Source organism: Accipiter gentilis, chromosome 24 (genome assembly GCF_929443795.1).
Source record: "Accipiter gentilis chromosome 24, bAccGen1.1, whole genome shotgun sequence".
Lineage (NCBI taxonomy): Eukaryota > Metazoa > Chordata > Aves > Accipitriformes > Accipitridae > Astur > Astur gentilis.
The window spans coordinates 19626224-19652597 of NC_064903.1; the positions used below are offsets into that span (position 1 = coordinate 19626224).

At 39.4% G+C, this 26374-nt stretch overlaps 1 protein-coding gene across 1 annotated transcript in view; it reads right to left on the minus strand.

The window, feature by feature from the left end:
• PCDH11X (protocadherin 11 X-linked) overlaps nucleotides 1–26374 on the minus strand; it is a 511855-nt gene that overhangs the window by 137838 nt on the left and 347643 nt on the right. The window contains exon 6 of the mRNA XM_049828047.1: nucleotides 3202–3400. Coding sequence (XP_049684004.1) covers nucleotides 3202–3400 — 199 coding nt within the window. The remainder of the gene's footprint in view (nucleotides 1–3201; nucleotides 3401–26374) is intronic.

Here is a 26374-nt window from a genome sequence, read left to right on the forward strand (position 1 = left end):
TTTGTTACTTTTTTGTCTATGTTTGTAGTGTGTTTTGTATTTAAACATAAAATGGGGGGCAGGGGGTGGGGAGAAGGTAGTATGGTTAAAATCCTTAGCATAGGTCGTTACTGGAGCATCCTTATTAGTTTGAGCAATTTATGAGCAGAAAATATATGAACACTGCATACATTAGTGCTGTTCTTAAGGATAACGTTCTCTACAAACCTATATGCATTTTTATATTACTATTTACCTAGCGTGACAGTCTATTGGCATGTCTTCCTTACGATGCATCTACCACACTGCACGTTATGCTTTTTTTGAGGAGGCAACTAAAGTAAGAGAAGACAAATCATTTTAAATAGCCTATTTCTAATTTTAATTAGTACCGTCAATTAATTTTAAAGGTGTACATATAAATTGCACATAGTTTTCTAAGCACTATATTCTTACAGTTATTCTTTCCCCCTTGCTTCTGTCCTATGTTGGATATGAATTTGTAAGGCTTCCTCTAACCAATATTTCTCAGCTTTTGTTATTTTAAGTCATGCTCAACTTTTTCAGTGTTTTGTAATAAATGCTTTGCTATTGCTAATAAATGGAAAGTTTCCAAAATACAATAATTTCCAGTATTACAGAAACAAATAAAACCTAAGAACTGTATTCAGGAAAAACAAGTGGGAGAAAACACTTTTGAATATATCCCTGTGTGATGTGGCATCTGTCACTGAAGTTGTTTCATCCCAACTCCGCATCTCCTTGGTAGGCAAAGTTGAACTAGATCACCATCAGATGATTAATCAGGCTTAATGTTTTAGACAATGTTTCAGATTAAGACAGGTCAGGTATTAAAGATCTCGGGACAGAACGAAGGCCATGCTTATTCCACGGTATGAATTCTACTCACATTATCTGACTGTATATTCCTTTCTCTTTTCACATTAACAACATTTTTATCCATGAAACAGGAATAGAAACACTTTGAATATATTATGCCACTCCAAATTAGATGAAAAAACCCAACAAACAAAAACCCAGCAGCATGTTTGTAGAGGAAACTATCAGTTCAGAATGGCTTTCACTATTTCACTATTGACTAAACATGTCACACCTGCACAAGTGAACGAAATGAACTTTCATATATCAGCACACAAGATATTTTGGTTGCTCTTACCTACAGTAAGTCACTTTGCGGCAGTATACTGAATAAAAATATGCAGTGGATCTTCCCCTTCTTTTTTATTTAGATATATGACAGCACACAACAGACATCTATTTATATCTGCTTTTTTCCTGCCACTAGATGCTGCCATTAATATAAGCATAAAACACTAAAAAGGACTGCAAACTACACTTTCTGCACTGTAAGCATCACACTCTATTGTGTGAATTAAACTGTTTCAATAAGATACAAGTTAGAAGGGCAAAAAATCTTCACATAACATAAATGCTAGTTAAAAAATTATTTCAAGTTAAAACTGAACTGTCAGGTAATTAGACAGGTGACTAAACTTTCTTCAACTTCACACTTTAAAAGACACCAGATTCCTGCTTAGTCTCCACTAGGTGATATGTGTCAATGATATTCAGGTGTCAAAGCTGTATTACTTTTAGGGCAACATTCTAGAAGAGTCATGTTCCATATTTCTTCTGAAATTGCAAAAACCGGGCTCAAGAAGCACTGCTAAATCCAAAACCTGAGCTTCTGGGTAAATGGCAAGACAGGATCCACATGTCCGTTCTAACAAGTCCTCACACACCAGGTCCTGTCCCACGCTCTCTGCATGAAAGCACCCAAATACCGATTTCATGTACATCATGCTCAGGAACGCATAAATATCAGAGCCACAAACGACAAAAGAGAGCTGGAAAGCGAGTTCAGATCATGAGTATGCATAGCAAAAGCAGCAAATGCAATACATAACTTGATATTTTCTTTCTTTGGGGGTATATTTGTAGCCCTTTAGAGACTCATTCTGTGAAGAATTCAGTTTGACTGCCTAGAATATTCTTAAGGGTATACTACAGCCTCAAATATATAAACACAAACAAAAGCAAATGATGAATAATGTTTTCAATGCAACATCCAAAACCTCTGATGGTTCTTGTCAGCTGTCTATCAGCTCAGAAAAAATAATATTCCGGCATTATTTCAGGAACCATATAACTTTACAAATTTTAAAAAGTCTGAAACTGAGGATCCCCAGTTAATAGTTTATGAACTAAAAGAAAAAGAGAGCAGACAAGCCCCTCGGCCTCCAGTCTCGGGCAGCACAAGGCAAAGACAGCAGTGTGATTTCCAAGAGCCAGGCTGAATTTGTCAGAGCCAGCTCAGAGTCGGAGGTAATGCTCTCGGCTGGATGCTGCATTTGCCAGGGTAGAGATGTAAGTACCTTCTCACAGAGCTATTTCAAGTGCATAGGACTTACTAATTCATTCTTCATGATACACTAAAGCAGCTGAAATAAACCTTTCGGGCCAAGTTTTGCCCAGAACAGATGTATTTTCAAATCACTTATTAGGCCACTAACAAGGCCTTAGAGGCTTACACGCATTCAGGTGTCTCTTTATCAATGGCACAGTTCAGTTTAATCCAGATAAAGAGCCCCTGGACGATTAACAGTTGACTAAAGTACAGAGGAGTCTCCAACTGCCCATCACGTCAAGGCAGAGAAAGCAATGCCAGTACTCGTAGCTCTGGCGTGGTCCTGAGCTCAGACTGATTTTGCCTAACTGTTTTCAATATCATAAGAAGCCAGTGGTAACGGCAGAAGTAAGATGACAAACTCTGTTGCAATTATTACTACATACCATAGCTGCTCTCAAAAGACAAATCAAGAAACCCTTATTTCTGGCGACTGCAGTGTCTTCACAGACCTACTCATCATCCCCAAGTTTTTCCTGTTAAAAAACCCTAAAACACGCAGTAGTGTTGGAATAGGGAAACCATTAAAATGCGTAAACTCCCTCAGCACAGTATTTATGACCGTAAGGGCAACAGCGTTAACCTCATCAGAAAGCGTATAGCACAGCAGATCCATAAAAATACCAGGTCATCCATAAACTCTCAAGCTCAAGAGTGTTTTATTTCCAGACTTTGCATTTTTAGAAATGCAGGGCTTCTTCGGCCACATGAAAATCAACGTTCAGTTTTCGTAATTGCCCACGTTCGATACTCAGATGATTTAACAACTAAGAGGACCAGAGTTCATCACTTACTGGACTCCGGGTCCGAGTTGCCGTCTCCTTCTGTCCGGCTGTTGGGTGAAGCTTGCTCATAGTACTCCTCCTGGGGGAAGCCGAGGGGCAGAGGGTGCGACGTGCTAGCACCGCTCGTGGGTTCGTGGTCTCCGAGCCCGCTGTCACTGCAGCTTTCCTGGGAGCCATCTGGTAGGTGAAACGTGACACGGCGCTGAGGCTACAAGGAAGGAAGAAAATTATATGGTTTCCACTACAGTATCAGTAATTGCTTAATGCAAGCAATTTAGGAAATGTATTATTTCAGTTATCTGCTGAAGACGCATTATCTAGAGTTGTGCACAATTTCAGGCTTTCATGAACAGGCAGCCTGCTTTCAAACCCGCTTCACCTGACAGCACTGCTTTCTTCTATTTTTTAAAAATGTAAGCCCTGATGCAAAATGAAAGACACCTCAAACTAAAGAGATTCTGTCAGACTTCACAAGTCTTTGGATGCCTTTTGTATATTGACTTGGAGATTTCAATCACTTTTTGAGGCTCAATTTATTTCACTGCTCAGTTTTCTAGTTTTCAAAAAACATTTTCTTTCCCATTAAAAGCTGTTCCACACTTTTGGGCCTAAAAAATGTGACACTTCCAATGTTGTTGAATTCTTCTGAGGCAGAGAAAGAACAAACAGTAACAAGCCTTATGTATTGAAAACAATTTTAATAGATTGTGCACGTCCGTTAAACTAATGAATTAAAAGTAGATTCCACTGCTCTCCTTCAGACATTTCATTATGACCCCTTTCATTTCTGTTACGCCACGGACCTGTACCTTAACTGTAAAAGGCTGGAAGCTGGAAAACAGCGAGCTGAGGAAGGGGAGTATCACAGCACAGTTATTGAAGGAAGGGCCACGTGAAATGAAGCACCTGATGCACCAGGCACAGGACAGTATTTTCATTACCTAAGTGACTCCCCGTGATTTAGGAGCTGAATAACTGAAATGTAAATCTATCCCAGTATTAAAAGAAAATACGAACAAAGAAATAGGCAGCTCTCCTGCTTATTTCCATGTGTCTCATTTCCATGTGGTTTGGAAACATGTAACATGAAGAGTCAAAAAACCCCCAAAATAACAATTTAAAATTTTTTTAGCCTGATGTTATTCAAAATTCCATTTGAAGGGCAAGGTAAAACTTTCTAGTTCCAGAACTGCTGGGATTAGCAAACCTGGAGATCAGATTTTTGATGCAATTATGCAAAAAAGTATAATACCGTGTTTACAGATGCTGTCAGAAGTCCCTAGATATTTGATTCCTATAGGTGATGGTGTTGAACACCATCGGTTATATTAAGTTTTTGGTAAAAAGTTAAGTTCCCCTATTTTTCAAAATCTCTTTTTATCACTGTGACATTACTACATATGCCCACAGCTGCTGTACGGTGTGGTACAGCCAAGAAAATGGCAAGATCAACTTTACCTATGCAATTCCTGACAGATGTGAAAACTCTTCTTAAAAGCTACCAGTAAGAAATTCACAGCTTTCCCAGAAAATCTGTTCACTATTGCTAATGGAGAGGTTTCCTTCTAATGTCTAGCCTGCCTCTTGCTTGTTACAAAATAGATCACTTCTTCAGCCCCATCCATCATGGTCTGGTTATTCCCACTCATCTTTCTGGCATTTGGCACTTTAGTCTACTTCAGAATAAACAGACCTTATTATTTCAATCTGTTGTGTGTCTTCTGATATCTCTTACTGCTCCCCCCTGCACACGTACTCACACATGCTGCTCTGCGCACTGCTCAAAACTCGTTACGGAGCTTCAGCTGAGATCTTTAAAGCGTGGAGTAGAGCAGAAGGATCATTTCACATCTCCTGCAGGCTCCACTACTGCTTTGCCTTTTTCATGGCAGCGTAACACATTTTCCTTGCCAACCACCATAATGCCCAGCTCCTTTTCTAATGATGTTTTGCTAGTTGTCCCGTTTCTGGTTATTGCCATTGATTGCTGGAGCCTAAGTGCGGCACTTTGCATTCATTCTTCCTGCCATTCTGTTTTTCCAGATGATTTAATCTGCTTATCATCAAGTACACTTTGCCTTCCAGTCCTACTTTCCTGTTTACCAAATTTGCAGATTTTAGACTCTCCCTCATTAGGCAGATCTTTAAGAAAAAATTGGAACAGATCAAGCCAATACATCAGTTGAGCTCTGGAAACCTGAACACAGAATGACTTCCCATCGCACAGGATGGAAAGGGGAGAAGACATCCCTCCTGTGACTGCAGGAGAAGCCTTACAGCCCACTGGAAAAAAAATCAGATGGTGAAAGGCTCACAGCTAACACCCCCACGTCCTCCCCTCCACGCATTTTTGGTGTCGCCAGAAGAATCTTATTATTTCACTCTACAGCGAGCTGCCTGCAGCTGCTCCCGGGGCTCTCTGGAAGGGCGGCTGGGACAGTGGTCCTGCTCCTCCCACCGGCTGTCTGAGCGGTTTCCCACCACAGATGGGTAGACATACACGGAGTGTCTCTGCACAGTCCAGAAACCAGATGGATCCACAGAAAATACTGATACGACTTAACCCTGTTCCGCTTCTTAACTGTCAATCGCCTCTCAGAGCCCTACTCGTACCAGCAGTCTCAGCTCTTACCCGAAAGTCCAAACAACTGAAGTTTTGTGGAGTTGATCCAGTGAAAACATTCCTGTAATGTTTCTGATTTACTCCCCGTATGCAAAACTGCACCAAGCTTGCACAGACATACAGCTACCGCATGGGGAAATGCAATGTACTATTTCTTTGAACTTAACTGAGTCTGCTATTCACAATATCTATGAAAAATCAACCCTCACTGCATTAACTGTTTGTAAAACTGCATATTTTGTGAGGTTTACATTGCCTTCGTGCTGTCTCCTGTTGCACGTGCTGTTTCGTACTCATGCTGGGATGTACCTTCTCATCGCCAAGCTACCAATGAATCTTAAGAATAAAGTATTCTTAAAACATTATTAGCCCAAGTTTTAGCGTTAGATACCAGTATTAGCTTTTGCAAATGGCTGGGAATGCAATGGTTACGATTACGTGCAACTAGGATTCACTAAGTTTAAACAAATGAACATTTCTTTTCATGGTTTGTCATCAGAATGCAGCAAAAGTTCTTAAGTAGATGACAGGACAGGAGACCAGAAAGTCACCAAGTTTGTTTTTTTTTAACTGCTTAGCCCAGTGAGAAAAACAAAAGTCATACCCCAAACAAAATTAAAAGTCTCACTAACTGACCCTCACATTCAGTAAAAAATAGATTGAGATGTTGTTAGTAGGGAAGATAAAAATGATACAATTTAAAATAAACTGGCATCAGCTAAAGGCTCATGATTTTTAATTTGATAGTGTCCCTGAGTACGTCACACCTGATAATGCTGATGACAGAGCACTTTTGGAAGAATTTATCAAGATGAAAAAAACCCCAGCTATTTCTCTACATGGCAGTGCTGCCATTTTCTTAATTCATGCAGACATCAGACAATGATCTGGAACAAGTAATTCTAATAAAATTTTGCCAAAAGCTGGGACTTATCTTCTGTCACAATTATTTTGGAAATTTCCTCCTTGAGGCATTTAAATTTCAATTTATAAGATTACAAAATATCCTCAGACTCCAGCTGCTTTTCTATTTATCTCCAAAGGGAGTTAGCACTGATAGTAATAGAATAACAAGGATTATGGTTTGTTTTATTTATTTGACTGACAGTTAATATATTTTTTCAAGAAGAGAGAAATGCAAGAAACCCCATTATGTATTCTTAGTGGATTCTGAGAATGCTGATGTAGGAACTTATAATACAGACAATTAGACTGATAGGGGAAAATGAAGTGAAAATTTAAGGAAAAATGTACAGTAGTATATAGTTTCTCTGACATATTTAACGACATTAAATTACTCTTTATTGGAATGAAAAAAGGATTTTGCTTCCAGAGATGTCACGAACCCAGACACAAATTCTGTCAGAGGTCTCATACGGCATCCACTGCATTTTGTAAAAGCAGTGTGTGTCTGGAGGGATCAAATTATCTCAGAAAACCGCAAACCTTTTACTCTCATTATTGAAATTTATATGAAGACTGATCAAAGCCCCAAACTATTCTGTGTTCAATCTTTCACTACAATAATTAGACTGTGGCAGTGGGAATAATAAAAGATGAGTCTAAGTAAATAGCTTTGGATACATTGAAGGGATGATTTCTGGAATTATACACCAGGGGTTAGCCAATTTATAATCAAAAACTGAAAAAAGGTAATAGAAAAAGCAGCAGATATCAACTGAGGAACATTAAACTATTAACCTTATTATCTTCATTCACTGAAGCAAATTAGTATCCTTTTAAAAGGAGATCATAAAGAAAAAATACTACTGTTTAATTTATGTTTAATTAATTATATTATTTAGATGATAATTCTGTTTTAAAACAGACCTTATTTAGGAGATGTAAGATACCATAAAAGAATAGGACTACTTCAACATTTTTCTCCACAACTAGCAGCCAGTGAGTAAAGAAGTAGTCAAATATATTTTTATTTCAAACTTCAAAACCTAGTTTTGCTATTAATTTTCATTTTCTCAGTTGCTTCTGTCTTTCAAATGCTAGGAAGGTATGAAACCACACAACAACTACCTTCAGTTATGACCAGTAGTTCTCAGTTGTTAAAGACAATCCCTAATCAACCTATCATTTCCAGCTCAAATATTTTTATACTCAACTACCACCTTTTGTTCCCAAATGACAATCTCTTGTTCCATATGCTTTGATTGAGACACACAGGACCCAGCTACTATCAATGTAAAATTCTCAAAATAACATGAAAACAAACAGCTTGAAAGGATCCAACTGCAAATCCAATGGGAAACATATCTTCGCATTGAAACTGAAGAAGGACAAGCTAGTATTTTTATTTTTCCTTTCCCTAAACTTAGTAGTGTACAGCATAACTATTACGGCCCAAATGGTTTCTATCAACTGTTTTATAAGTCTGTATTTCACATACTTATTGCAGCTCACAGCGTTAAATCTAAGATCTTACTATGTTATCTTCATTACTTTGTAATGGACAAAATATACAGTGCAGCTCATTATCATTTTTCACTCAAATTAGACTAACTTCTAAATTTTTACCAGCAGTGATCTGTATTTTCTTTTGGAGCATCCATAAAGATGCTGAACACTCTTCGTCACCGTTATTACACACAACTGATCACCTAACAATGAAACAATCACCTAAAAGGTTATCTCCTATTATGATTATAGCAGTTGTTTTTTCATCATTTCTTCAATATGGCCTGCAGTGATCCTGCACAGGACTGTTGTTTCATTGGGTTTTTTTTAAAAGATGAAAACGGTGGGCTTGTCTGCTGGGGGGACGGGAGGGGTGGTGTGCATCAAAGTGACAATACCCAGCTGATTTCAGAAGTCCAAGCTTAGTGGACATTAAAATCAGTATTTCCCTATCTCGCATGAAAAAGTAACACCCCCAAGTACTGCCGATACCATTAGCCTTAACTGTCATCTCGTACAGATCAAGCTTGTTGAACAAGCCCTTCTTTTTATTGAACAAGTTCAGCTGTATCAGCTACTGTCCTATCTTTATTGATTGCTTCCCTTTCAGCTTCTGATCTTCTCTAAGTTTGTCAAATCAAACAGACCTACTGTCTTCCCAGTTTACCATATTTATCCTTTTGCATATTGCAGAACGTTACATTTTCAGCTATTTAAAACTTCAGGATTCCAATATAATCCTTTTGACATTCTTGTTATAAACTTGATTTAATATCATTAACATTAATAACTGGTATCTTATATCCTCACTAATTACTAATGGAAAATTCAGCATCTGGCTTCCTTCTAAAGAAGAGAAAGCTTTGATAAATACTTCTACTTTTCCTCACTATGATTAACAATCTAATTTTTCCACAGTAGTACGAGATATGTAAACAGTTTTAGGCTTTCACTTATTATTGATTTAAATAACTCCTCCCACTTTATTAATTTATTTAGAAGCAGGAAGCATGATCTATTACTTTCAAAAAGACAAGTAAAAGCTTGGTTGACTGCCCAGACAAAAGCAAATTCAATATGGATGATTATCCTAGACAGATTTGTAGTTTTTCAATGAAAGAATTACTACCTCCACAGCAAAACAGTGGAACAGACAGTGCCTCTTCACCTGCTCAAATGGAAATTACTTAAAGTTGTCAGATCTTGTAGTTGGATTCACTCACACAAAGAGTTGGCTCAAGTTATGACAAATAATCTTGCAAGACTATCTCGTAACTCTACCACAGTTACTTACTCAGGGTGCCTTTTGAAAATCATACTTACATGCCCCTACAGGCATTTCTTGCAGGCATGTAAAACTGCACCTAACTGATAAGTGAAAATACCATCTTTCAGCTATTGCAAAAGAATCATTCTGCGAAACCCTTTTTCACGTGGGTAAGCCACAGAAATTTTTTTACCACCACCTGCTTTAAGAAGCAAATTTTCACTGATGCCATTTTTCACCGACGTAACTAGAAGCTAAGCCCACGCTCCCATCTTCCTCTTGCGGCACAGGGGTCATGGAACAAACTCATTAGCCAAGTCATCGCTGAACAAAACCGCTATAAACCTGGAACTTCATAAATTTGGGATTAACAACCTCAATGGGTATTTATTTTCAGATTCTAATCCTCACTGTGCCAAAGAATAGATCTCATATGACATTTCCCAGCAACATTTAAAAATTAAATTGTATTTTTTGAGCTTCTTGAAATAACAACAAAGAACTGAAATAAAAAAAAAAAAAAACAAATAAAATTGAAAATAACATTTAAAGCACGTCAAACATTTTATTTAGCTTTTGAAAGGCAGTTATTGTATGCTAACTAGATGTCAAAATGATAGCTGAAAGCATGCTTTTTAAAGTTTAATCCATGTAAGTCTTCAATTTGACATGTGATTAAATAAAAATTACACATGAAAGTTGCACTATGGCTGTGCTGTTGCTGAGGTTGAAAAATAGGAAAGCCTCAACTCTGATTTTTTTTTCAATATGTTCTTCACTTTCTAGGTTATCATCTTTGATGTTATTATCTTGAATGCTTGACTTCTGATAGGCAAAGCCATTTTAGTTAGAACATAATCATAAACAAAAATACCGAAACATTTTGGCAATATTTGAGCTCACTTCTGACCGCTGGCCCAACAACATGGATCTTTTTTAGCAGAAATATTGATTGGGTGTTATTACAGTTGTGAATATTTCTTTTAAAAGCAACACTATTGCTTACCTGCTGTTTTCTTTGTGTTAATACCAAAATAGAACAGATCTTACACTTTCACAAACGTACATAGCACACTAGCTCGCATTTCATTCTGTTAATTTATACATTTCAGTTGTGGCTCAGATAAATAGATTTCATCTTTCTTCATGAGTAAGGTATAGATTTATGAATAATAAATGTTGTTCCAGCGAATTACTCCCTGACCCCCAGCCCCTACTTTTGCATCACAGCAGTCAAGGCTAACCCATTAAGTTCAAGCATGATGAGGTTATTAGAGCTAGAGAGACCTGGAAGAAATCTCAAGAACCTGATTCAATTTCCAGTTACGTTTTTTTGCTATTCAGTTTTTCATTTAAAGGTCAAATCTTTCTGAAGCAATACACATGCGTATAACTTCACAAGCCATCACAAGTATTCACTTGAAGAGGCTTGAAAATGTGCCTTATCACTCCTAACCAATAAATGGAGCTATTTTTATTAGTGTTTCCCAGAAAAAGGGACTTTTATCTAATTTTGGTTCTTTGGGTTGAAAGCGTACTGAAGTCAGAAGAAAAGACACAGACACACACTTTTACTAAGACATGCTCAAGGAGTATTCTTAAATACTCTAACACAAGTAGTTGTGTATCACTTCAGTTGTAGCCCACCCTATAAAATAAATCTTGGCTCCACAGGACTTTTTGCTGCAGGTGTGGATAGGATATCTGAGCAGGATGGTTATCAAGCAGTTCTGGTGTAACACAGACACAGAATAATAGCCTTACATTTAATATTCATATAGGTAGTTGTCGCAGGTGAACTCATTTTGTTATGGTTTAAATAGAAGTACATAAATTAGGGCAGAGAGCAAGTCTGCAATATAAACTTAGAACCTGAAGAGGTTGAGGTACCTCTTGAATAAAGAGATAGACAGGTCTCCTGAATTTCTTCTAGAAAAAAGCCCCATATTTTTGGATCCAAAGGTTTCTAGACTACATTTCCTCTAATTTTGATATCATACGCAGCAGCCCTCAAAAGCCATGGGGACCACCCTGGCCCCCAGGGAGCAGCCAGCCGTTGCTAAACCCTGGCATAGTAAAGCAGCAGGTTTTCTGCAATAGCTCCCTAAGAAGAGTCAACACAAAAATTAAAAAAATTAAATTAAAAGTGAAGGGCCTTTTAAAGCAAGTAGAAAAGCAGCTCTTTGGCATGTCACTATCTCACTGCATTCGTTATGACAGCACACCTTTGTTATGACAACATTTAGTTTGTTATAGCAGCAAATCTATAATGTTTGATACTAAGTGTTTGACTCACTACAATGGGAGCTGGTGATAGATAAAATGGAAGGATAAAACTAATATATTTTATGCAGCTGTCAAAAAAAGCATCTTGCTCTTTCTGGAGAAGAGAAAGAATAGACAAGAAGTTACCCTTTTACCCAAAATGGGCTCTCAGGAAACTCAAGACTTACTTGAGTGCAGCGAGAGCATTCTTTTCTGCTCTCTGTATCAGTAGTTGCTTCCAACATTTATCTTTTTGGCCTTTAGCAAATATCCTTTAACCATCTAGATTACCCATTCTTAATTTTAAATGTACAGTGTGTTTGCCATCTGAGGTCACCTATCTGAAGTACATTCTCACGGCAACTATAATTAGTCCACCTTTAGGTGAAATGGTTAAGGAAAAGGCAAGAGAATACAAAGAAAACCTGCTGGCCTGTGTAAAATAAAGCTGTAGGCAAAAATTTACAAGCGGTGATGCAGTTCATGCTGTATTTCCTTGTACAAAGTAAAATTCCAGTGTTTCAGTATGGAAACTTTTACCAGCATTACGCTCCTTAGTGCACTCCAGTGGTTCAGGACAATCTTCCCTGGATGAAGAAAACTTTCACCCGAAGAGGTACCACTCAGAAGAATCCAAGAAAGCTTCCAGGGTCAAAACATGTATCCTGAGATTGCCTATCCAATTGTCAGATAAAAGTTTTACTCTCAATATAAGAAGTTATTCCATATACTGAAATAAAGGAATTTTTGACTGGTACACTTTGCTTTGTTTCAATCTTTGCCTATTGTAAATAGGAAAGATGCTATGTGGTAAATGCCATGGTGAACGCTGTTGGAATACTTTGGTTTTATTTCAAATATTTGAAATACCCATTTTTCTCTCCAAGAAAAAAGGATTATGTTTTATTTGATTAAAGTCAGAAATCTCCCATTTGCATCACTATTTTCAGAGCTTATACTATCAGGGTGATAATGAATAAGTTTTTACCTGTTATTTACAGCAGAATACATGAAATATTCAAAATGACTAAAGTGAGTTGAGCTACATGCTACTGACACATTCTTAAATGGATGCCTGAAATACCTATTTGTAAATGGGAAAAAATTTTACAAATTGAAGTGCTGTATTACACCACTGATACCAACCTTCGCTCCTACAGTGCGACATCTCCGCAATCGTCCTTTTGGATAATCAGAATATGTAACTGTCTTTCAGAATGCACTACTTGTGTAATTTTAGTAAAGCAAAACATAAAGCCATTAGCCTTCCCATATTCCTTAAATCTTTCTAGCTTATTTTCATATTCAGCGCAGCCTTTCTTTGGGACTATTAAGATTACTTACTTATCTTTCTTCACAGAGCAAAATATACAATACGAATTACCGAAGTAATGCAGCATATGTTAGTTTGCATAAAGAAATGCTGCAGTTCTGGGCAAGGGGAACCGAGGGACTCCAGCTGAAGTCCGGGGGAAGTCGCTCGCTCCCAAAGCAAGCCGAGAGCTGCTGCCTGCAGCCGAGAGAAGGCGACCTGCCTGCCGTCAGACCCGGCTGCCCCGATTCCAACGCGGGCACGACCTACAGCCGTGGGATTTGTGCGCCGAAACCACGACGAGGGTGCAAGCTGGGGAGCGGAGCTCTAAGTCAAGGTCCGCTTCGGCGAGGTCGAGGCGTCCGTCAGCAGGGAGCTGGCTTTATAAAGCGCAGACCCGCGACCTCGGCTCGCTTCCCCGACAAACGGTCACGGAGGCGAGCGAGCAAGCAAACAGGGGAACGCAAGCCGTGCACGGCAAGTAGAAACCGAGCTAGAAGCGAAGCTGTTTACTCGGTAACTCAAGGAGTCAAGAGGAGGGTTCTCATGCAAAAATATATAAAGCACCAAGGGCAAATAGTAGAGAAGTCGGCAAAAGCGAGGAGCGGGCGCTTCCAGCGAGCCACGAAGGTCGGCTCTTCTCACGGGACTGCCAGCTGCGTAGCCCACACCGACCGCACCAACTTTTTCCTTAAGAGAGACTTAGTCCTAGCCATTTACTGTATAAACCCCGAAATAACATTACTGTGTACTCATAAAGAGCAGAGTCCTGACTCCGAGTCTCTACATCTTTGGAAAGATGCCCAGGTAAAAGTGCCCCAAAGAGCTGAGGAGTAAAAGGGGCTGGGGAGGGATGCCAAAGGCACAGCGAATGCCACTTCTGCAACTCCCCGAGCCCATTCTGCGGCTACTTCTATTTCCTCACCTGCCACGCAGAAGATTAACACTGCTTCCATCTTTCCTTCAGGATTATTCTAATTCCACGTAAAGCTCAGTTAAATCAGATAAATATCATTCTCCATACAAGCCACACTGAACTCGCAGCCTAGAAATCAGCAATACTTGTGCAACTCTGACACCAAGGAGATGATCAGGAAAGGCACCTGCTTGCTCGAGTTGATCCAGAAAAGCGTGACAGTGCAGAAATCCTTTGTAACATGCAGTCGTACAAGAACAAACGCAAGGCTTTGGGTCCACGCTGTATTCTTACTGCTCGGGAGAAGGCATATTGCTGTAGATACCCGAGAACCGGGGAGGATCTCTGCAATAAACCACGTGCGTGGAAGGGTAATAACATTCATGTCAGCAGAGCTGGCATAAGGCACGCAGCCAACAGGGAGACGCTATGGGCACAGGTATCTCCCACCCACAGCTACACATACGCGAACATAGGCTTGCGTTCCTATATCAATTACACTATCGAATACTCATGGCAACTACCCTGGTTGCTCACCCTGAAACCATCGTTATGCATGAGTTTTCCCAACTAAAGAATTCCATCGAATTCTACTCTTTAAGATACTTCTTAGTGTTTTCTAATTTTCATTGGCGAACAGCGTCTGTGCTTTGCACAAAACAAAATGCTCTTCACGCATTTTCCAGGCAAAACATGTAAATATAAACTTGCAGCGTTAATTATGTTCTTTCTCCTACTGTTTTTAATTAATTTGACCTTTGGTCCTATTTTTGTCAATTCAGGAGGCATCTTGCAATCAGAAGAAAGCTACGGTGTAAATATTCTATTCTGCAAGTCACCAACTAAATGAGTAAGCAATGGAGGAAAATCTGCAGCACACAATTAGCATTATCCTTTTCTTTTTCTTTTTTTTTTTTTTTACTTCACAGAACTCATTAATAACTTTTAGCAGGTAAAATTGAAGCTAGAAACCCTCCTACACCTTAGGCATATTATATTCTACCTTTGCACAAAAGAAATTCTTTTGATGTACTGGAAATCTTATTAATAGATTCACCAGAAAACAAGCATGTAAGCTGGCAGAGGCAATTGCAAGAGGTAAAATGAATGTAAATGACAGATGAAAGAAAATTTCCATGCCGTTCAGATCAATATAAACAAAAGTGCTGCGGCAACCACAGCACAGAGATGAAGGGAATTCATCAAACTTGTATTTCAGATTATTTGTCCTGTTCCAAATGCACCCTCTGTGTTCCTGAGCTATGTTCTTCCTTTACCCAATTAATACTACATTAAGATGCACTCCTGCAGGGGCTTTTTCCTTATGTTGCCGAATTGAAGTTTTTCAGTGCACTCCGATATGGGAGGGGGGGGAAGCGTAGAGAATAGCTTCTTGCTTCTAAATACTGCCATTTGGAAAGCCTGTAATTGCAGCACTTAATAATTTTCTAAATACTTAAGCCAGAATTAATTATCCCTGCTATTATTGCAGGACTATGGATCATATATTGGGTATGATGAAGAGAATGTGTGATAGAACATTTTATTGTACTCGGTGCATGCAGTGGGTGTGCAAGGCACTTAAACTATTAGAAGCAACAGGCTTCTCTACTTCAATTATATCTCAGTATGATCATCAGATATCTACAGAATCAGCTTTGCTCATTTCGTGCTTTTTGTTGTTGCCTAATTAAACACTTTCAGGACCCTTCTTTGCACCAGGGACTAATCATAATTTTAAAAAGAATCCTACTCTATTTAAAATTGTATTGGTTCTTGGTGAAGAATTAGAGGAAGGTAAATGCTTATTGTTAAACAGCTTCCATTTCAACAGACTCTGAAACGCGTTTTCATTAGTGGCCAGAAACCAAGGCACGTCATGAACTTCAGCAACTGCCTTTAGCCGAGTGAATGCTACAGTCTTTTGGCAGTTTTATATGGTGTCGAGGAATCAAAAATATCTGTAGCTACTATTACAGCTAATTGCCCACACTTGAAAAATCCCTTTCTGCAGAAGCTGGGTGAATGCAGGAGGGGTGGTGGGAAGGGGAGGAATGGCTGCACAACCGGTTCTAGTTGATTCAGCAGTAGAAATACTAACTGTAATGTATAAGACATTTAAACAGTTTGAGATATGTAACAAAGAATGCACATAAACATGGTATTTGCAAGGGGAAAATCAAAGCCACAAGGAGATGAAGCTTCACTTCCCGCACGCTGGATTCAGACCTTTGCGCAGAACACAAACTAAAGTGACTTTGATCTCCTTCTGGAGTGTCGAAAACAAAAAAATAATTTCTTACAAAAAACAACCACCCCCTCTCCGAAAAACCAATGCTTGTCTGAGATTCCATGGAATAATATTAAACTGTTAGGGCAGGCTCATTGTTTGAAAGAAGGCTGGCAGCAAGGCTTTGGTTTCAAAGTATTTTACGGGGAAACCAGAAGTGAAGCAGCAGCCTGAAGCACGCCAGCTGACTCTTCCCAGAAGTTCAAAAGACTTGGGCTGTGTTGCCGTAGGTAGCTGAAGCACAGAGATGTATTTACTAGAGAAATGTACTGTCACACCTCTGACGAACACAATGAAAATCAGCGCAGATTTCAGTCAGTGCTCATGTAGCAAGATACTAAATGCCATCACGAGCAGTGAAACAAAAGGGATCCAGAGCAACACTTTGTCCCTCTCACTTACATCTCTAGAATTGCCTTTGAGACTCAGGACCACGATATGTTCGTTTATTTCACAACAGAAGTAACGACTAATGCCGAGAGTCTCTGATGAAAGAGATCAGGCAGCTGTGGAAGTCATTTCCCTGGTTAGGAGGAAATAATTTCCTCTTGTGTTATATGCCCTTGTGCTGGCTCACCGTAACCCCAGCCAACAAATTCACTTTCTGCAACTGGTTACTTCCCTGCCTCAAAAGATATACCCCATTTTTTCCCCCCCACAGTTAAAGACTATAAATCCACTCTTCATACAGACTACAGTCTAATTCCCAACTGATTCCCCCGGGATGCACAGAAGAAAGAGAAGACAAACAACAACTACAAGAAGATGACTCTCCAGCTCCAATCAATAATTTGCCTGTCACTTCACAAGCACATCACCCCATCGGCATAACTCTGCAAAGTTCCTTATCAGCGACGTACTCTTACACTTGCTAGGTAGACACTAAGCATTTTTGCATCCCGTGGGTTTTGCATTTCAGTAAATCTCCTTCTCCCAGCAATACAAAAATGTACAATAAACGCCACAGACTGACAATAGATGTTAGAAATTTGAAGAACAGCCTATAGCGTAATAGTACTTTGCACATATATATCATTCTTTACTCAAATGGGCTTTAGAAAAATTAATTCAGTTTCAGAATAACAGAATAGAACAGACAGTTATTAAAACAGTTTACGAATGAACAAACCAAAGCACAACCGGCTATGCCCTCTTGATTCTCGTGACTGAAGGTTAGGCTAAGTCAATGGCAGAATCCAAAACTGAAATCAGGACTCCTGGACAGAAGGGACACTGTTAGGCAAGCTGTAATTACATTTTATGTTCTCCATCTAGCATGCCTCCCCAGAGAAAAAGCTCTTCTCTCTCAAAACATACCAAAAAAAAGCTATTTACGTTCCAATAAAGTATCACGACTGCCCGAAGTAGGTAATTACACATGGACATTTCATAAGAATAATGCACATAAATACAAGCATATACAGCATCACTTAAAACCATATCAAAGCCAGACAATACACCACAAACCCACAAGAAAGTGACTCAATAAAAGCTGTTTTCTGACTAGTTTGGCCAATACTAGCGGGTATTCACTGAAGTGAGTGCTAATGCAGTCTGTTTCAATGGAGCCATATGGATTAAAAAATGCCATTAGCAACATCATCTAACACTAAACCTCTGCGAGCAAGTGAGAGAACAATAATGATCTTATCTGCTCTAACAAGACTGAAAAACTGGTGAGTGCAGAAGATGCATTCTGCCAGATATTCCATCTGTGAGTAACAGCCCAGTTCATTAATGGAAATCTTCAAATTAGAGCTGAGAAACCCACGGCTAAGGACAGACTGCCTTGACAAGCAAAGTTCCTGCTTAAAAGCTCTACAGGTTCATGAGGCTTAAGACTGATTCATTACAATTATCTACTATCGCTTTTAAATATGTTTTTTTCTTTCTTGTTCGGAAGGTGCAGTGACAGCAGTGCTCCTGCCAGTGTTTGCCACTCGCTGCACGAGAATAGTCTGAACTTTGGGAGGAGCTCTGAGCACAGAGCCTGAAATCTGTCACGTCTGAAAACTCACCAGCTCTGCAACGTAATGCAGAATTTAGATGAGAAGCATGGGTGTTCCTTTTAGCATTTAAGTCAATCCTACCATCTGCTCAGACTTTTAAAATGCTTCAAGGTAGTACCCCTACACCCCTGACAGAGGCATTACCTACTCACGGCAGACTTGATCCAAAGCTCCCCGAACTACTTCTCCCCCAGCCCTACCTCCCTCCAAGTAACTGTTGGGTGAAGTGAATGATAAAAGATCCAGTAAGATCCAGATTCAGAATCTAAGACATGGCAATAGTGACCAGTTTGAAGATACACAAAACGGGGCTAAATCTTGAGACCCAACAAGACCCAACATCACTGGCAAAACCAGAATTCCTCAGAAGAAAAGCGGCCATTATTTAAAATTTTAAGTTTCCCTTCACAAAGGAAACATTACTAGAGGCATATTCAGTGTTTTTCCTACATCAGTCTTGCAATTTGATATTGACGCAACTTGTACCAAAATATGAGAAGAAATAACGTTCTCCAGAAAATGACCGTAATTTTTTTTTCCAGTAAGACTCTCTTTAACCAAAGCCCTGCAACAAAGCAGCATTAGAGAGTTTCTTGAGGAACGCTAGCACAGAAGTTTCATGAAACTTCATTATATTAAGTGAATGCTGAAATGTTTTATTGTTATTCATTTTAGAAACTCAAACAGAATATCAGAGCTCCGTTCAGCTCCAGGCTCACTCCAGATTTTTTTTCATTTAATTTTTCAAGTTCCAAAGGCAGGCAGGCAGGGAGCTGCATTCAGCAGGAGGCGAGAGGAGAAGTGAGTGGCATGTATGAATAGGACATCTAGGTAAAAGCCTAATGGGGGATCAAACAGAAAAGCCCACATTTCTAATACCAGCCTAGAGCTAATCAAACAAAAACACAGGCAAATCGATGCAAATCAAAATCAGCCAAAAGGCATTATATCACAAACTAACACATCCCTCTGCAAAGGTTTGATTTTGTCCGAGCTTACATGTCTTACAAGCACACTGCTACAGCTCCAGCCACAAATACTCTCAAATAAGCAACTGAAGAATTAAATCATAGCAACACCGAAAGCGGTAACAGCAAATTTACCTTAACAGACTACATGTTTAGGTTGAATTATTGCATAGTTACCCAAACATACTCCTCCATTTTAAACACCAACCTGTGGAAAACCTTCGACTAAAACCTTGCACTCCACCTTCCCTTAGCCACTGGCTGGCCCAGAATCCTTTCTGCCTCCCGGATCAGAGTACGGCCGCAAAGAACCAATTCACCCACCGGCACATGTATGAAGCCGCTGTGGAGTCACGCTGCTGGGTATGATTTAATTACTCCATAGGCTCGTGCAAACTGCTTTAGCTCCCACACCAGCATTTTTTTGTTTATACCATGTTCTTTTTTCATCTCGCCACAAGCAGCGTGTGGATTAACCAGTTCTTCAGCTATTTTAAAGCTTTTAAAAAACAAAAATAAGCCCCCCAAGAGAGCAAAGAGGAAAAAAACCCTCAACCCTCTTTTTTGTTTTGATTGTTCTGGGGTAATTTCTGGAAATGTTTAGTGATGTTGTGGTTAAGTCCAAAACAGGAAGCAGAGTGGATCCAGCTAATTTGCAGACAGCTGAAGACACCATGCCCTCAGATTTTTACTGCTTTGCTCATTCAAAATAATTATATTATTGTATGGAGTTTGACTTCTAAACTATTAAGAAGATACTCTTGATAATTCCTGTGAGAAAAACTAATTAAATTGGTTTTCTGAGAGTTTCAGTGACTGAAAAAATATTGAAAAACAAATTGATTTTAGACCTATTTTCAACCACAGTTGGCAGAGATCTCGTATCTTAATGCAAACATATGAATAGATTTTTCTTTGTCTCTTTTAAAAGGATCTCTTACCAGGTGAAAGGTGATTTCTGAGAGTTATTTTGCTTTCAATTGCAAAACGCTCAGCTCACTAGAAATAATAAAATAAAAAGTAAAAGGTCAAATTCTGCTGTTAATGATGGCTGATCATCACCTCCAGACTGCTCTTCTCCCATGGCCAGAATGCTGCACCACCCAGACGGGGACAGCGGGCGTTCGCCTCCCTGCTTCGGCTTTCTTCAAACAAAGGGATGCCACTGAATTAGGAGACTCCAACTAAAATACTTGCGATACTTGTTGCTTGACAGGAAAGCGTAAGGTAGATTTTCTCTCTAATGAGTCTGGTTTGCAGCTCCGAAATCCAGCACAGACACTCCAGCGTGCTGCCTTACCTTCCACCAGTGCTGTAAGCGTGCATGTTTGCAGAACAAGCTGAAAACCCGATCGATTTACAGAGGTGAGAGAGGACCACACAATTAACTTCAGAAATGGAAAGTTGAAACAGTCAATGTCTCCTCAGTGCATGTTAACGTCTGACAAAGGTTCCCACTGAGATACCCCTACCGAAGGCAGAAGGTTCAATTATTGCAACTTATATTTTAAGTGTAATGATTTGCATTATCCCAGCTAGCTTAAAACTGGAGTAAAACAATCAATGACTGTTTTCCCATCCATGAAAATAAAGCATTGGATGTGTTTTTTTCAGGGTGGTTGTTTGTTTCTTTGTTTTATTTGTGGGTTGGTTTGTTTGTTTTTAATTTAAATTCACCAGAATGGAAATCCAATTTTCCGACCCTAGGAAGATATGTCCAAAGCCACTGAACAATAATACTGAGCTTCTGCACAAAACTGAAGCAAAACTCAGGAACAGAAGAAATCTTGAAAACGTGAAATTCAAAACGTACTTTACTTTGGCTTTACATACTTCCACTTAAATGATTTAAAAAACCTCCAAAACGACAAAACCCAAACCCACTCTTTCTCTACATTTAATCCACATTACTGTATTCGTATAGTAGTATTCTGCCATCAGAATAAATCCAAAGCTTGTTACTCTTCAGGTCAATACTCATGCCCATCCCTCTGAAGCGGGGTTCCAGCCGTCGACAGCTAAACGCAGACCCACTGCTTTTAGTCACTACTTTGCCAGGAGTATTTTCAGTCGTATATAAACCCAGTAAATCCCTACAGACAGATCGCACAAAATCTTTCAACACCGGAATTGTGGCTATAATGTGGCATATATAGCACTATTTGCACGCAAGCACACTCCCTCACTCTTGGGTATTTTGCAAGGGAGATTAATTCTTCCACGCACAATAAAACTGCTACGATGCAGAAGCAGCGTTGCCATAAAACAGAAGCCACGAGGCTGGAGCTCCGGCAGTGCATCGGGAGGGTACTAAGCCTCACACGGCAGACCCAACGTTCCTTTGCTTACAAGACCCGAGTTACACCTGGAGATATTTTTAAGGTGCTCCATCGAAACCAAGCATATTCCCCCGTCTCTCCCAGGAGGAGAAAGAGTGTGAAAGAAGGTGACTGCACACCAAGAATGACTGTAGCAGGAAGAAAAATCGTGTGGTCCCTAAACAATGGGTACGTATTTATCTCTTACCTGTTAGATGATTTTTGGTAAGAAAACAAATAAGAAAATAAAAATGGGGGTAGGGCACAACACTACCTTAATTTCTACCTATACATTGCTTAAGTTCAAAGAGATATTTATCTTCCCTGATTAGGTGACATCTAGTGACACAATGGTCCGTGTCTATGAATAAAATATATTTCAGATATTCTGTTTCTCTACTGTGTTTGTACATTTGACAAACCTATATAATTTGTCTGTCAAACCCACAAAGCTTGAAGCAGACCCTGTATGCCTGTGTGGACGGCATTATGGTAGGCCTTACACCAGGTAATGTAAATGTAATACTGAATTGCGGAATAGCATACGGCACTATTATACAAAATCATTTATACAAAATTAAAAATATCATATAACCAAATGTCTTTTCTTTAAAGAAGGAAAGCTTTTAAAGACGACTGAAAAAAAGAATGAGCTACCTCTTAATACCAAGAGTAGACAAATCCAAAAAAAAATGACAACAAAGCTGCTCCAAGTATTTCGCTGCTTCTCCTTTTCATTCCTCAGATGCACAAAGGTTGCTCACACTCTGATCCAATCCTAAGATCAATGTAATGACCAGTATATTGGCCAGCCATACATCTTAATAAATGAATCTTCATTAAGCAATCTCCTAAATCCTTCAAGAGCTGGTCTGCCACTTGTAAGTGCTAATGAGAGGTCAGCAGTAATTCTGCAAATAATAATTTGTGACTGAACTGCAACCTCTCTTTTGCATTCATTATTTATTATATACTATGACTCAAATCAGACCATTGTGAACAAAAGACAACTCATTTCAGACAGTGCTTACATGGATAATTTACCTTGGTACAGCATCAGACATTAGACTCCAAAGTTAAGCAGAAATCTTCACACACTGACCTTTGGCAAAGCTCAGGAGCTACAAGCAGGGGAAAAAAGCCAGCTCGTGTGACATCTCTACTTGCCCAGTAAAAGCATAAAAGCAGCACCTGGTGAGTCTCAAGAGCCACAGCTAACTCAGTCAGACAGACAGAGGAATATTTTAGGGACAGGCTGACAGTTTGACTTGCTCAAAAAAAGGCTTATCATTCATTTGGGTCCATTACTGCAATCACAGGCATTATTGTCAGCGTACAGGCACGGCAATGCAATAACAGCCTGCTTTTGTCCCCTATCCTGTTCACATGTACATTATCATTATTCCCTCAAATCTTATTTTTCAGAATCACTGACCGAGTCTAATCTATCATATCAAATCCTTGGAAGCTTGGACAAATACAGGAAAGCCTACAACTTATGAAAAAAGAAAAATGTTTCAGAGGTACGGCAAGAATTATTTTCTTCTGCCTTCTCTCCTCTCAGTTTTTTGGTTTGGGTTTGTTTCCCCTCCCTCCCCCCCCAGTAAAAACAAGCAAGCAGAATTACAAAACCCCACAATAACATTCCCAAACATGAAAGTCAATACAGAGAAGCCTTAGACAGCACACGGTTTGTGAAATAAATACCACAGTTATTTAAATTGTGCTCGAATCTGTATCAAATCAGCATTCCATTCATTTCTTAAGGCTTGAGGGACAAGTCCACTTAACAGCCTTCTGGGATATTTAGCCTTTAGACACAGAGGAAAACGCTTTTAAGCTTCTGAAAAGATGAATTATATTATATGGGCATACAGTGATCAAATTACATGTTTTGGTAATGAAGCACATATGAGAGACTGCCCATAGATTGAGTGAGATTCATCAGGAAAGCATTTCTATATGCGATTTGATTAGCAATCAAGGAAGAGGAGGAAAAAATGGGTGCTGAATATCACAGGGGGAGTGAGCACTGTTACACTTAATACTTGGACTTACAAATGCTTATTGCAAATTACTTGGAGTCCAGACTTTTCTCTCTGTGCGCTCAGTGCTCTACGTCTGCATGAGACACAGCCCTGTTGCCTCTGCCCAAAACTCAACATTTAAGAACGCAAAGAAGGTACACAGACATACATTTCATCCCTATTATTCATCACGAAGAGGGATCAACTATCATTTTCCAGCATTCAGATATCTCACTGTTGGGTACCTTTCAGGAGTCATCCACAGGTAAAGAAACTTAGCACAGGCAAAGGGCATGAACGAAACAAGGTTAGCTTTGCAAAAAGGTAAGTGTGAAAAAGGCAGCTGAGGGCTTCAGCTTACTGCGGTGAAAGAGAAAAGAGAAAGGTTTCGTTTGAGATATGCTAGTGGAGAATAAAACGGTAACTAACTCAGACTTTCTCTCTGTTACGCAGCCCAGCAGCCCAGTAAATATGGTGTTGCCGTTGCTCGGGACAGGCCAGAGGCTTTGTGCTAAGCCGCAGCACAGACCTCGGGCGGTCTCTGGCTTTGCTCGGACTTGCCTTGGCTGGGCTGAGGTGCGCTTTGCTTTGCTGCTTTGTTTGCTTTGCTTGTAACAGCAATTCTCAAAAAGGTGCAATTGGTTTTGTGCTTCCAGTATGGGGAAGTAGCTGTCGTTTTATATATACACATATAAGTATATGAAACTAATAAATAGCAATACATGCAGCTATACTAGGTGAAATGAACAGATAAAATGCAGCGTAGAGAAGTACAGGCATGGGAGGACGGTAGGGCCCTTAAAAGTAGCGGCACAGGATGATACTGGACGCCCAAGAGCTGTGAAACCCCACCTCATTAGTGGTGAATGCACCCCTGGGATAGTTTCAGGGTCAACAAAAAGAACAAAGAACAAGTGCCCAACATACGTAAAAGACTATATATTGTAAATTTGGACCTAAGCAGTCCTATGAAGGAACAGCAAGGTGTAGGACATTTAGCAAGAAAATAAAGATGACCCCAACTGGACTGAAGGGCAAGAAAGAAGAAACCATCAACAGCAGCATCACATTTCTGGCAAAGGACTTGAATGCTCACAATTGAGGTATTCTCACCTCCCTCCAGAATGAAGCTATTGAGCAGTGAGAAAGTGGAAAAGTAATATAACACGTGAGAAAGGGGCAGATAATAGAAAGTTTGCATATATTAAATTTAACTGTATATAACTTGAATTATAAGCGTAAGCATCATTGTAACTGGACTAATAATAATTCTTTAGACCACAGACACTTCAATTAGACTAAAAAACCCTCTTGATTTTGCACAGAAACTGTGTTTTCTTTTGCCCACGATAGCATTTTGACTGCACAATGATGGAGAATTCAAGCAACCTCCTCTGTAATTTGGATGCAACAAACCGGTAACAGTGGCAGCGTACAAGACTACGTTTGTGGAAGCAATTGGGAGAGATGCTTACTCACTTGAGTGACTATGAAAACTGTCACATTAAACCTCTGACGTTATCCTACATCAATTCCGTTTTCAGAAAATGGAACGGAGAAATTGAATTGAGAAACTGGAAAAGAACAATATTGATCTCATTCCTTACAAAGTTAATTAGTGTTGTTCCTTCTTCCTAAAAAAGCCTGGCTTTAGCATGCTTCTCAGATTAAATAAAATGTTATGTAATTTGAGATGATAAAATGCAATTATTAATACCTGTTTAGTTTCAGAAAGAAAAAATGAGCATGCAATAACAAGAAAACTTTAGCACCTTACTCCACTGAATACTCTATGAGCATGTAAACACTATCAAAAAAAGTAAAAAGCAAAAGCCGTTGTGCTGATGCTTGTATAAACGTAATTATATTTAATTAGTTCATCAGGACCTTTGACCCTGGTTAATTCCCCGTCTCTCATTTTCAAAGGTGTGCTCTTAACACCTCTCTCAGAAATGTAATGGCTCCCTCAGAGCCAATTCTGCACGAAAATTTTTGTGGTCTTCTGTTCAGACACCCCCTCAAATTTTGACTAGCAACAGTGTGAGTAAGGGAAGATGTGAAGCAGCACGTACTCACTATGAAGATAAGGTCTGAATTCTTAACAGATATCTCAGAAAAGCAGAAAATGTTCCTTTTCAAACTCTTTATGAAGACCAATTTTGATAGCTGATAGTCAGACTTCGTAGCGAACAGTTCACTGAAGTTCTAATCACCCCTCCATTTGCTAGAGGCTGCTCCAAAACCAATGTCTTGAAATCTAGCACCTGGCCAAAAAAATATAATTAGCTCTGATAAAAAGTGAGGTAAGCCCTTAATCAATATCCTTTCCAGCTGTCTTGACTGACTACGGCAAAAGAGGTGGTATAACTAATGAGATGAAACTCCAGCACCGAAGGAGTTCCATCACCAAAGCGTTGTGCAGCAATCAAGGGGGAATCATTTCAACCTCTTGAGCTATAGCTAAGACCACATCAGAGCAATCCTGAGTTCATTTCTGTTGTTTCTGCAGTAAGTAAACAGGCATTGGCGTCTAGGGTTTTCATTACTTCACTTTCTGTACTGCTTAAGCCCAATACCAAAAAAGTTGAAAATCTACTTGAAAACTTAATTTGCTTTGTGAACAATAGCAGCGTTTGTAGAAAAACAGCAGGAGGGTGCAGAGATAATGACGGGGTATAAGATGTGGAAAGAACAAAAATCTGCTTCTTTCCAAGTCAATACCCTAAAGCCACATATGCCATTCCTGCCCTCACTGGGTCACACCTTCCTCGCACTACT